Genomic DNA, 13,551 nt, shown 5'->3' on the forward strand with positions numbered 1-13,551 from the left:
ACTGCGGAAGATACAGTTGGACTTTATAATCTTGCAGCTGAGTGGTCTGGTTGGCCAATGTGACATAGCAATGGCACAGTTGTCAAAGTCATTGACAGGATCATCAACGATTGAGCAGAGAGTATTGACATTGCTCAAGCAGATTGGTCAGATGTATGGAGCAAAGGGCATTGATCAGCTGGTGTTCCAGGCCTTCGCCGGCGACGATCCCAAGGCAATTGAGTTAAAGAGCGAGCTACTGCGTTGTATCAGATGGACCGTGGAGTATACACAACACTGTATACAATCACTCCTCCAACTCGATACCAAGCTCTGGACCAACCTGGCGCCATCACTGAGCATCCTCCTTAAGTTGCCCACACATCTCATCAACTGGATCCGATCCTTTGAGTGTATTGAGGCCAACCTGTCCAAGGTAAGTGTCGTTGGAATCATTCCTAACTTAATCAATCAGTCACATACTCAACCTTCACCGCATCATCCATTACAGAGATACTTGGATGACATGATACAGATGAATGTGAGGACATTGTGTAGCTATATTGCGACAGAGAAGCTTGCAAGATGCCCTAGCATTATGGAATCTATGTTGGAAATGGTGGACTATTATGGAGACATGGCTTGTAGCAAGACCATCATATCGGATGATATTGTGCGACTGCTACATATAATGGGCGGACACCTGTCAAAGGATCAGCATACGGCTGAGCAAGCGATAGGCTACTTGGAGAAGGGATACCTGGCCTCGAGACTGACGCCAAGCACCGCCGACAACTATGCTAAATTGCTGCGGCAGGTCTACCATCTGATGCGATTGTACGCCAAGCATGGACATCGTCGCAAGGCCATCGAGTACACCAGCGATGCACTCCAGTATCTGGTCGCGTCGACTGATGCCGCCGACATGTTCACGCCACAGAATCCCTCAGTCAATCGCGAGGATGCCCAGGTCACGCTGCCCCTGATCCTCAAGCACTTCATCCAGTGTCAGGTGGCGCTGTCGGGCGACGAGCAACTGGACACGATACCCTTCTTACCCGACCTATTGCCAGAAGACTTTGACGTCGAGTCTCGCGTGCACCTCTACGACCAGTGCATCGTCACGTACAACACACTCAAGGTCAACGATGACATCAAGCTCGAGGGCATCAATCGCATCCTGGCCACACTGTCCGACGACACCCATCCCATCCTCTTGGGCAAGTACATGGTGGAGAAGGCCAAGCTGCTGCGACTGGTCGACTGCACACAGGAGGACAAGGAGGCCATCAGCAACGAGATCGAGCAGCTGTTCCAGGACGCAGTCGACATGCTCAGCAAGCACAAGCAAGCCCCGATGGACCTGGCCAACGACAACGTGCTCGAGTTGGCCATCGACAACGAGCTGGCCAAGGCTAATTTCTGGAAGGCCGTGGCATTCATCGAGCGACATCAGAACAACTATAGCACAGAGCTGTTACAACAAGGCATGCGATCACTTGACACCAACACTGGCGAGGAGGATATATACGAGAGCAGCGAGGGCAGTAGCCAGGTCGCGCGTTACATCAATGCCGAACGCCATCGCTACTGCCCACCCGTGGGCACCGAATACGTGGGCCAAAAGCTGAAGCAATCGATCAGGCAATGGTGTATCATCCTGGAGAGGCTCCAGAAGCCAAGCAATGACCAAGCTACGGACGACACAGCAGTGTACGCTGCCAACTCCAAGCACTTCATCACACCACTGGCGACGATCAGAATTCTTCAGACTATTGCGGACATTTACGAGTTTGAGGGCGATCTCACCATGGCCATCTTTGTGATCAAGCTCTCATTGTCCCTGCTCAGATGTCTGTTCCCCGCAACAAACGAGCACTTTGCCAACGAGTCGGCCAAGTGTTACAGCCACCTCTGTACCATATACTCTGAGCTCGAGTCACATGACAAGATGAAGCTAACAATCCAACTACTCCAATCGACCCTCAGCCAAATGTCCGACCAGCACATTGACAAGGCCAACCATCTGCTCATGCTCCAAATCCATCAGCTGGACTTGCAGCTACACACCAGTTCAAGTCAATCATGGTATGTCAATATCACTCATTCATTCATTGACCTCGCCCCTAACTCAACTCACCGACACACCTTTAGCCACGACCAAATACTGGACTTGTACATAAGTTGTAAGAACAAGATGAAGGAGAGCCATAAGTTGGTGGACTACCCGGCATATATCAAGCTCACTCGATTGGCATCAATTGTACATTTGGAGCGAGGCAACTCAAACATGGCATTGAAGCTCTCCAACGATATGTTGAGTTATATCCAGACACTCATACCAACTGAGTCCAGACTCACACTACGTCAATCCAACACTTCATTCTCATCAAGTACCAGCAGTTCATCATCGTCATCATCATCACGATCCAGTAGCAGTAGTTCAAGCTCATCATCATCATCATCGTCATCGTCACAAGAGGAAAAGATGTCCATTGCAAATCAAGGTCGTATATCCAAATGGGGATGTCTAAGTATATGCTTGGACTCACTTCTTCACCTTGCCTCTATATACGAGCTCAGAGGCAGACCCAAGGAAGCCCACTACTACTATGAACGTGGTCTTCTCGTAAGTATAACCCGCCCTTCGTCCATTCTGGATTCATTCCACTCACTCATACAACACACAACACCCAATAGATTGGAACAGTTTATGGATCACTCAAGGTTAGTTGTGAGTTCCTGATTGAACTTGGAGAGCTATGCTTCAATCGCCATAACTATACGGACTCAAAGATCAATTTGGAACAAGCTATTGGGTTGGTTGACAAGTATGCACCGAATGAACCCAGACTCCAAAAGGTGTACTTGATCGCCAACATGCTACTGGGCGATCTCTACCGTCGCCAGAACATCACCTCTCAGTCCATGCACCTCTATCGAAAGTGCCTCAGTTCGATTGACCAGTTCACCCAGTCTGAGCAGCTGATGGAGCAGTTCATGGAGACACTGACCTTTGCCAACGACTCGACGCCCAAGGAGAAGCGCATCCTCAAGCTCACTGCCGCCACCAAGAGCGCTGTCCCCAAGTCAAAGACAGCGACTACCAAGGGCGTGAGCAGCTCACGATCAACAGCAACTGCAGGCAAAGCAGAGGGTAACCTCGAGTCCCTCATTGACATGTTGTCCGGGTGCACACTCTCTGGCACGCCCAAGGACGAGCAGTCCAAGCTGAACGTGGAGGTATCACTCAATGCAATACGTTCGAGAATCATTGGCAAGCAGGCAAAGATCATGATCATCAAGAGCAGACATGACCAGGCCATCGAGACACTGGAGCAGCTGATCGACGACTATGAAGTGCTGGACTCGCGTCCATCAAGCATCATCACATTGTCACTTCTCCAACTACACCTCGGTCGTGCGTACTACCTCAAGGCGCCAGAGTCCAGCAGGGAGGCCATCTGGAAGCACTATTACACGCCAAAGGCTATGCAGCCAGACAAGTTCATTCTAAAGGCGCGAGAACTATTCCTGGCATCACTAAGACAGTGTGGCAAGTACAACATCATCAAGCTGTCCTCATTGCTCTGTCGCCACCTGGCCTTCACCACTGGACAGTCGCTGCCCTATGCCACCATCCACTTCCTCAACCTCTCGCTTGGCATCAGGTTCAAGCATGATATACAGACGATCGTACAACAGCAGGACAAGGACATGGTGGACGATGGCAACATGCTATTGAAGCAGAAGTTGTTCAGTTGGGATGGTGGCGTGGCCATTCCTTCGAAGCTCGATGACAAGATGTTCACAGCCGAGTTGACCAGAATGTACTCTGAGCGCATGCCCAGTGAATGGACTGCCAGCAACATCATCATTGGCATTGATCGCAAGTCCATCATTCTCACTCGACTCATTGGTTCACAACAGCCGCTACTTATCAAGGTTGCCATGCCAGTCTACGAATCATCAAACATGGATGAGGAGGACCGTGAGGAGCAAGATGAAGAGGACGACGACCAGAATGATCCTGAGATTGTACTACCATTCATTGACAAGTTGAGGAACGATATGAAGATGTTGTCAATCGAGAACTTGAGGAACAATCAGGAGAATACGCCAAAGAGTCCAGATGATGAGACAGAGACGATGAGACAGAAGTGGTACAAGAGGAGGAGGAATCTCGAGTCTGAGGTAGACCAGCTACTACAATCCCTGGATGGAGTATTTGGCGTGTGGAAGTCATTGTTCATTGGTACACTCTCGTGTGACGTGCTCAAAGAGAAGCTAGCTACACATATACCTGCGCTGGCGGCCGAGCTGACCGCGCTCCACCCCGAGGCCAAGAACAGGGTGGTCCCAATCGGACTGCTAGAGAGTCTGATCATGTCGATACCATACACCAACGAATCACATCTACATCATGGAATCATTCAACTTCTCGGCTACTCATACATGGATGGCGTGCATCCCGCTGCAGACGACTACCTCGAGGTGTCCAGCCAGCACAACCCCGACTGGAAGAACATCAAGAAGGCCAAGGAGCTGATTGTCAAGTGCTTCAACGTGCTGTTCAAGACAAAGAAGACCGGCGCGCAGCTGATCCAAGAGTCTATCGACTACGCCAAGACCATCCCCAAGATGCCCGTCGTGCTGGTCATGGACAAGAACCTGCATCTCTTCCCCATCGAGTCGATGGAGCCACTTCGCGACTCGTCCGTCTACCGCCTTCCCTCGTTCTCTCTGCACCAACTGCTCACCATGCTCAATCGCAAGGAGACTGGTAACGACTACACGATGGCCGACTCGAGCAGCCTGTATTACATCCTGAATCCCAAGGGCGACCTGACCAAGACCGAGTCGATGTTCTCCAAGGTGTTTGCAACACTGGCACCCGAGTGGAAGGGGCTCAAGGGCCGTCCGCCATCAAAGAAGGAGTACCGCCACGCCCTGGAGCAGCACCAGCTGTTCCTCTACATGGGTCACGGCTCTGGCGAACAGTACTACCCCAGCGACGACATCCAGAAGCTGAGCAAATGTGCCGTGTCCATGCTGTTTGGATGCAGGAGTGGTGGGCTGGAGGAGCAGGGCGAGTATGAGCCGACAGGCGTCATATTGGACCTGTTGCTGGCGGGCAGTCGCAGCGTGGTTGGACATCTTTGGGACATACCATCGATGGACTCTGATCGACTGGCGCAATCATTCATGGACAAATGGTTCAAAGAGAACAGGATGAAGGTTGAGGGCAGTGAATGCACAGACATTGGCGAGGCCGTGGCAGTATCGAGGAGGTCCTGCACATGGAAGTATCTCGTTGGGTCAAGTTGTATCACTTATGGTATACCAACATACCTAGCTCAACAACAATAAATACTATTATTATAATATTATAATTTGCAAAAAAAAATGATGGGTGGGAGAGTTTGAAGGCCTCCATATTGGTCCTCTAGTGATCATCACTCATTTGGTTGTTAGATTGTTGAAAGCATGTACAAGCTTGGCAAGTCTTTGTTCATATTGTTGGACGATAGAAGCGACAATACCAACAACAAACTCAACGACAAGAAGGACAAAGATGTATCATCACTCACATCCAGTGAGTTACAACTCTGCTTCCAATCGATTGATTCAAACATCGAACAAGATCAAAGTAGCACCAACAACAGCAATAGTACGACATTACAAGTGATCGAGAGCATTGCAAAGGCATTCGTCGAGCAACACAAGATACATTTCAAACAATATGACATCAGACAATGTACACTCAATCGACTTGTGGTCAATGATAAAGAGCAGCAACAGTTGGTTGTCGACAATGTACACACTCCACCTGCATCATACTTTAGAGTACAACGTTTGTTCAACTATTTGATGACACATCATCAGACCTCATTCTGGAATGCACTTACTGAACAGCTGGTGGCAAACTTGAAGCACAGTGACAATGACTCGAGACGACAGTTGTTGGATGTGATCATGATGGTCAGCCATATGATACTAGCATCAGACAAGTGGTCACTACAGAATGACATCATCTTGGATCATGTGATGCCACAACTTATCAATACCATTAGGTTGTTTGGACAACCAGACCCGGCAACCGAGGGCGGAGTGCAGCCCACGCGTCTAGCAGTTGGTGCCAGTGATCTTGCCCTATCAATATCTATCGCGATACTACAGTGCAAGACTGCTGCCAATGTTGAGCAAACAATCAAGTTGTTGAACTTTGTCAAAGAGGTCACACAATGCCTTTCAAGTTGGAGTCACAGACAACATCTGTTACGCTATGCACTTGATCACCTTGTTGATTTCATCAAACAAATGTCACCGGTTGAGGTGTCCAACCTGTCTCAGTGCTTAGTCTGGTATCAACATGTTCTGCCACTACTCTACTTTCAAATGTCAACGCCAACCAAGTCCTGCATCACATCAATGGAATCACTGATCAATCAATCGATCAACACATTGATCACAATGTCTGGACAGAGCGATCAACTTCAAGATGGTGACTCCAACCAAGTGATCAAGGTTATCGATGTCATTGATCTATGTTGTATCACAATGTTCTTGCTAATTGGATGCCAATCACAAAGAAGACAACAGGACATTATAACAAGATATAATGATGAGCTGGTCGACATATCATCATTCCTTATTCAATTTCCAGAGCCAACAATCCAATCATATTGTGTCAAGTTGTTGGAGTTACTATTTCCACTCACATCATCCAGACTACATGGCACTGGCGGTGTTGGCACAATGGATATATTCACCACAATGTTGAGTGAGACCGATGCGCTACCTCGTCCACTCGTTCACTTCATTGCATCAACGTTGTCCAAACACAACACACAGCTTGGACATCTACTTGAACTCATCAATTCATATCATTCAATCAATGTACAACTTGTACTTAAGGAATTATGCACAATATCACCATTGCAATTCATCAACAATGAGTCACAGGGTAGGATCCTAGTCGATTGGATTCTCCTACAAGATACCAGCGGTGACGATCAACAATCAAATACAATCTTCATAGCCAATCATATACATCCTTTAATATTACTACCAACATTATTACGGAATACTATCAACAACAATCAATCCAAACTCGATCCACTTATCATCAATATATTCACCAAGCACAAGATGACCAGTGTGGCCTTTGATCAACTACTTGATATTCTAATGTATGTACCAAGGTTATCAGAAGTCCTCAAGGCAGACCAGGCCACTCATTCATTCAATCACTCATTCATTCAATCAATCATTCAAGTACCAACAAGATAGATGAGGATTGGAAAGGTGGCGAAGTTACATTGGATAGTAAGGCGAGCGATAAGTTGATGACATTGGTAACAACAATCTCGAGCAAACTAGACGCTAAGACATGGAAACAAATCCTTCCAGTCTTTGTGATCAAGTGGTGGGCAAATGCAAGGGATACAACAATGTCAAAGATACTACAGCGCATGTTGCCATCGATAGACACGGACACTCTTGGACACTTGATGATCATATCCATCAGAGATAGAATGCAACAACAACAACTAGTGTTGGGGACGAGTGGACAGACTCAGGGTCAGGAGGAAACCACGGTCTTTCAACTACTCTCTCCACTTTTACTCCTTAAGATGTGTCTGAAGGAGTTGTTGCTTGGTGGCAAACGTGATCAATCATGGCGCAATACAGATTGTCGACGCGTGGAACTTGACCAAGTGTACGCAATGTTAATCTATCGCGTCGTATCCAAGAACGCAGCATTGTTGGTGGAGATCCAACGACTGGCTGCAGAATGTATCAGTAACCTACCATCAATTTATTGGTTACAATCAGTGTCCGAGTCATTGGAACGAATGGTTATACAACTGACGGTCAATAATGATAGAGTTGATGTAGACACTCAAACTGCCAAACTACTGCTATTCACTCTATGTAATGGATGTTTGGTGCAGTATAACAACATATTGATGGTCAAGGATGGCGATGGAACATTCATACATCGACTGGCAACGGTAGTCTGGAAGGTGATAACATGTTCAAACACTCCACGTCTTCACATTGATGATGCCGAGTTTAAGAAGTTACAACTTGGCGCAGGTGACCTTCTGGCCTTTATGACCAAGCCTCTGTTCTCTAGCAATATCATCATCAAACCACTCACATCCGAGGCGATCAGGGCGAGCCGACTCGATACCCTGGACCAAGCGCACACTATCAATGACTTGCTGATCACCCAGTTCAAGCTTCTCTTCTCGCGCGACCCAGCCTCACACATGACCCGCACCAAGCAACTGGTGCTCAACTCGTTGATGACATTGGCAAAGCTGCTGGACGATCATGAGTGCCAAACATTCCAGGCGGCTGTGTTCACACCACTCATCAGATTGTACTTCCACCTGCAACAACAATTGGAGCAGCACATGCCCGAGGGCACCTCATGGACCACGACATCAAGCAATGTGATCGGGATCATGGCCAACATTATACAGATTCTGTTCACAGTGACGATGAAGCTTCACGAGTACCAGCTGGCACCACATGGTGACGATCTGTTCGATATGGTAGTTGACGCCATTGGTAAACAACCCAGTGCAATGCTCAAGTTGTCTGGCCTGAGACTACTGGGAACAATGATGAAGTCTGCGCCAGGTGTACTATTCTCATCACCAACTCGTCTGGTACAAGTGAGCTCAATACTGATGGAGCGGGCAGCCTCATCCAACACAGACCAAGACACCAAAGCATTGGCAGTTCAGCTACTCGATATACTCAAACAACGACAAAAGTAACATTAATGTTAAAGGTTACTCCTCGACTCGTATGTACATTGATCATCAGTTTATTGATCGATTTTGATTGATTAATTGATTGATGGATTGATTGATTGATGGATTGATGGAACTATACCAAACAGGCTCCTTACTTGGCAAAAGAACGAGCAGCTTCATCAATAAGGTTGGCTACCTCCTTGGCATGGGATGCGAGGGATGCATGGCTAGAGTCGAGCGAGATGATCTTCTTGGGCTTCATACGCTCGGCCATGGACTTCTCAGCCTCTGGTGGGATCATGTGATCTTGTGAAGAGACCTGATACCAACTTGGCTTGGTCTTCCAGGCTGGTTCATCCGACTTGTCATCGAAGCAACGAGCAGCAATTGGTTTTTGAGCAGTTGCCATCACCAATGCCTCGGTGCTGTCGAGATCCTGGCAGAAGCTCTCCTTGAATGCGGGCTTCTCAATCCAGAGGAATCCATTGGCATCAGGTTTGATGTGTGCGCCTCCAGATGGTGGTGCCTGACGGGAGAAGATACCGTTGAGACTCTCCCCCTTGTCGGGAGCAAAGGCAGCAATGTAGACAAGTCCAACAACGTTTTGTTGATGACCGGCTCCAGTAATGACAGCGCCTCCGTATGAGTGGCCAACTAGAAGAGTAGGTCCATTTTGAGCAGCGGCCAACTTCTTTGTACGATCAATATCATCGGCAAGACTTGTCAATGGATTTTGAACAGCAGTGACATTATAGCCCTTTGCATGTAATATTGGGATAACTCCTCTCCAATGCGAACCATCGCCCCAAGCTCCATGAACGAGTATAATATTCATTATAATTATAATTTATTATAATTTATTTAATTTAAATAGTAATATAGGGTATATAGATAATTAATATCAATACAATATGAATAATGATATTGATTATTGTTGTTATTTATCCATTCATTCGTTCATTAATGTTGATGTGAACATACACCACACGCATCTTGTAACTCCCCACTTTAATGCAAGTTCAGGGCGTCGTTTCAATTCGTCGGTCGAGGGAAAAGGGTTAAGTTAAAATGGAATGTATGACCAATCAACAATGTCTTGATATAATCTTGTAATATTTAATAATGACAACAACATCATATCATAGGACAATGATGATAATTAGGAAAACGATTAACAAAATTTGACATTTCGGCAAATAGAGGACCCGAGTAAGAAGTTCAATCATGAGTCCAGAAAGGACAAAATTATGTCATTTATTTATTTAATTATGAATAGTATTTCTTAATGATCTTATTATGATCAACTAACTGGACAGATACTTTAGTGACTTTGTTCAATTTACCAACTATATAGTTTGATATTTCAAAGATGTCTTGAAATAATTCACCATAGACTGCACTATTTCCCTATAATATAATCCGAGGTTTCGGAGAACTTCCTATTTTTATTGCTGACCAAGGGAGTATATTTGTATTTTTAATTCGTGGTTTATTAATTAGACCACAATCAAATGTCTCCAATCTACAATTCTAAACATCAGTACAATATATTCTATTATTTAATATGATCTCGGTTATATATATATCAACCAGTCAACAAATGACTCCCGAATCTAATAATATGAATAACAGAAATCAGTGACTATATAGTCCAAACCACCAAGTTTGCATTTATTGTTCCTTCCTTAAGATTTATTATACTTTGATTTAATGATTGTCAATAGATTTATTGACTGAGTGACTGACTAAGTTTGTTCATCACACCACAAGAAAGAATCTCTTATTCGTCAGGGTGTGTTTGTCGAAGGTAGAATGAGTGTGTTTGCAAACCAACTTCCCACAAGCGTCATGTCATTGTTGTTGTAGTGTTGTGTGATGATTACGTCTTTTGTGAACTATTGGCATGTCATGTTATTTTTTCAATTCATCTTCTTTATCTCATTGCTAATGAATGAAGATAGATAGAGATAGATAGATAGATAATAATAAGAAACATATACATATACTAACATCAATCAAACAAACATCGAACGCCATGAGAAGCAATAGTTTCCTATTGTTGTCAAAACATGCATTGAACAATGCACGTGTAACTGGTACACAGCAGATACTGCATGGTCAGTTGAGCAGTCTATCAACAAGACAAAGAATATCACAGACACAGCCACAACAACAAGAACAACAACAAGTTCAACAACCAATCTCATCAACAACAACAAGAACACCAATCTTGTCATTGTCATCACCATTGAATCATCAACATGTATCATTTAGCAACCTCTTCGACACAACTCACATGACTCCAGACTTCCAATACAGATTCGCCTCCACCAAGAGGGAAGGCAACAAGTGTAAGTTTACCTTGGATCACTCACCCGTGAACAAACGAATGAACTAACTAACAAACGAATGAATGAATGAAACGAATGAAACGAACAGATGTTCTCAGAGAAGAAGGATCCAAATGCGAATAGTTATACCATTGATGAGGGAGGATCACCTTCAAGACAGTCGTTCATTTCACTTCCTCAACCATTGGAGGTGAAGGTTGCCTCGGGCACATCAGGGCTGAGGATACTGGTTGCGATTGGAATTCTCTCTGCCGCATTCTATTACTACTTTGCACCAAGCACAGAGTCGACTGGCTCCTCCAGCTCATCATCGAGCGGAATACTATCAGTGCTCTCGTCAAAGCCCCACAAGCAGGTGCTGCAGCGTCCCAAGGAGACGTTTGACGATGTGGTCGGTGCCGACGAGGCAAAGTCCGAGTTGCAGGACCTCGTCGACTTCTTGAGGAACCCATCAAAGTACATTGATCGCGACATTGTCATCCCCAAGGGCATCCTCTTGGTGGGTCCACCAGGCACAGGCAAGACCCTGCTGGCCAAGGCATTGGCAGGCGAGGCCAAGACCTCGTTCCTTACAATCAACGGATCAGAGTTTGAGGAGATGTTCATTGGAGTTGGTGCCAAGCGTGTGCGCGACCTCTTTGACACTGCTCGCAAGAACGCACCATGCATCATCTTTATCGATGAGATCGACTCGGTTGGAGGCAGTCGTTCGAAGCGTGTCAACTACCACCCATCAGAGGCGCTCAACCAGCTGCTCGTCGAGCTGGACGGATTCAATGGTCGCGAGGGTGTCGTTGTGATTGCTGCGACCAACTATCAAGAGACCCTTGACGCTGCCCTCATCCGTTCAGGTCGTTTCGATCGTTCAATCCAAGTACAACTTCCAGACTGCAAGTCACGTCAGAAGATCATCGAGCTCTATCTGAAGAACAAGAAGTTCGCAACCTGTATGTTAATTTCATTCATTCGCGAGAGTGCACTCTGGCAAGCTCATGCACATGACTAACCTCATCCCTCACCTGCGACAGCTGTAAATACACATACTCTTGCTCAGAGTACACCTGGATTCTCAGGCGCAGACCTGTTCAACTTGGTGAATTGGGCCGCATTGGACTCGACCAAGAATAACTTTGCAGAGATATCGATGGAGTCGCTGGAGAATGCAAAGGAGAACATTATAATGGGCAAGGAGCGACACTCATTGATCTTGACGGACGAGGCACGCAAGCTCTGCGCCTATCACGAGGCCGGCCATGCGTTGGTCGCTCTCAAGACTCAGGGCGCAAAGGGTGTGCACAAGGCCACCATCATGCCTAGAGGTGAAGCACTGGGTATGGTTTCGATGCTTCAGAACGACGATCATTTCCAGACCAAGAGGCAGTACCTCGCTGAGATGGACGTGGCCATGGGTGGTCGCGCTGCTGAGGAGCTCATCCTTGGACCAGACAACATTTCACAGGGTGCCTCATCAGACATCAAGAAGGCCACCTCCATTGCCAAGACCATGGTTATGAAGCTTGGCATGTCGGACAAGGTTGGCAAGATCTACATTGACTCGGAGAAGAAGTTGAGCGTCCAGCAAAGAGAGCTCATTGACTCAGAGGTCAAGTTATTGTTGGATGTAAGTTGGTTCATTGATTGAATGATTGAGTGGTACTAACACAATCATCCTCCACCTCTAGCAATCCTATGAACGTGCTTGCGTTGTACTTAAGAAGCACTCTGAGGAGCATCACTTGCTCGCCAAGGCATTGCTCGAGTATGAGACACTGAACTTGGATGAGATCAAGAGCATCATCGAGAAGAAGAAGTTGTTGAACAAGAAGAGCCATGAAGAGCTGAAGAAGGAGCGTGAGGACAAGGACAACAAGCGCCAGGAGGAGTTCAGGAAGCAGAGAAAGGCCTTGCCTCAGGCGATACCAAATGCAAAGGGTGGCATTATTGTGATGCCTCCAATGAAGAATCCAGCGCCCAGTCCAAGCAGCGCAGCGGCTGGCACAACGACCACAACACACAGCTCGCCATCGGGCAGAATCAACATCACAATCACACGACCAGGTTCCATCTCCAATGAGCAGGTTGGCACTGGACAGCAAGCGGCAGCCAACAACACTGGATCATCAGCAGCACCAACACCATCAACTTCACAGGGAAAGAACATCCCAGTAACCGACAACAACAACAACAACAACAACAACAGCAGCAGCACCAACACAAGTACAAACAACAAGACAGAGTCTAAAAACTAAGCCTAAATATACATATATAATCTATCTATAATATCTGTCTGGTGCTCGTCTGTCAACTTGGACGAGTGTGTTTGACTGATCACTTGTATTTATATCATTGATTGATTGTTCGATTGATCGAGAGTATGTTGCCAGCGTCTGGCAATCAGCATTATTCCAACAGGGAGCTGGACGGTCCATTGCTTCATCCATCCATCG

At 46.4% G+C, this 13,551-nt stretch overlaps 3 protein-coding genes across 3 annotated transcripts; 2 read left to right on the forward strand and 1 right to left on the reverse strand.

Annotated features, from left to right (window-relative positions):
- Positions 1-5,466: 5,466 nt before the first annotated feature.
- SAMD00019534_093070 (hypothetical protein) lies at positions 5,467-8,774 on the forward strand (the record flags this gene model as incomplete). The annotated part of the gene is made up of 3 exons (XM_012895232.1): positions 5,467-6,946; positions 7,022-7,172; positions 7,259-8,774. The coding sequence occupies 3 exons, from the start codon at positions 5,467-5,469 to the stop codon at positions 8,772-8,774; spliced, it is 3,147 nt and encodes a 1,048-aa protein (XP_012750686.1).
- A 130-nt stretch (positions 8,775-8,904) lies between these two features.
- Positions 8,905-9,588, reverse strand: SAMD00019534_093080 (hypothetical protein; the record flags this gene model as incomplete). Its single annotated transcript, XM_012895233.1, has 1 exon — positions 8,905-9,588. The coding sequence occupies one exon, from the start codon at positions 9,586-9,588 to the stop codon at positions 8,905-8,907; it is 684 nt and encodes a 227-aa protein (XP_012750687.1).
- Positions 9,589-11,192: 1,604 nt separating this feature from the next.
- Positions 11,193-13,353, forward strand: SAMD00019534_093090 (hypothetical protein; the record flags this gene model as incomplete). Its single annotated transcript, XM_012895234.1, has 3 exons — positions 11,193-12,051; positions 12,133-12,725; positions 12,787-13,353. The coding sequence occupies 3 exons, from the start codon at positions 11,193-11,195 to the stop codon at positions 13,351-13,353; spliced, it is 2,019 nt and encodes a 672-aa protein (XP_012750688.1).
- Between the last annotated feature and the right edge of the window lie 198 nt (positions 13,354-13,551).

Source organism: Acytostelium subglobosum (assembly GCF_000787575.1).
Source record: "Acytostelium subglobosum LB1 DNA, scaffold: scaffold22, whole genome shotgun sequence".
Taxonomy (NCBI): Eukaryota; Evosea; class Eumycetozoa; order Acytosteliales; family Acytosteliaceae; genus Acytostelium; species Acytostelium subglobosum.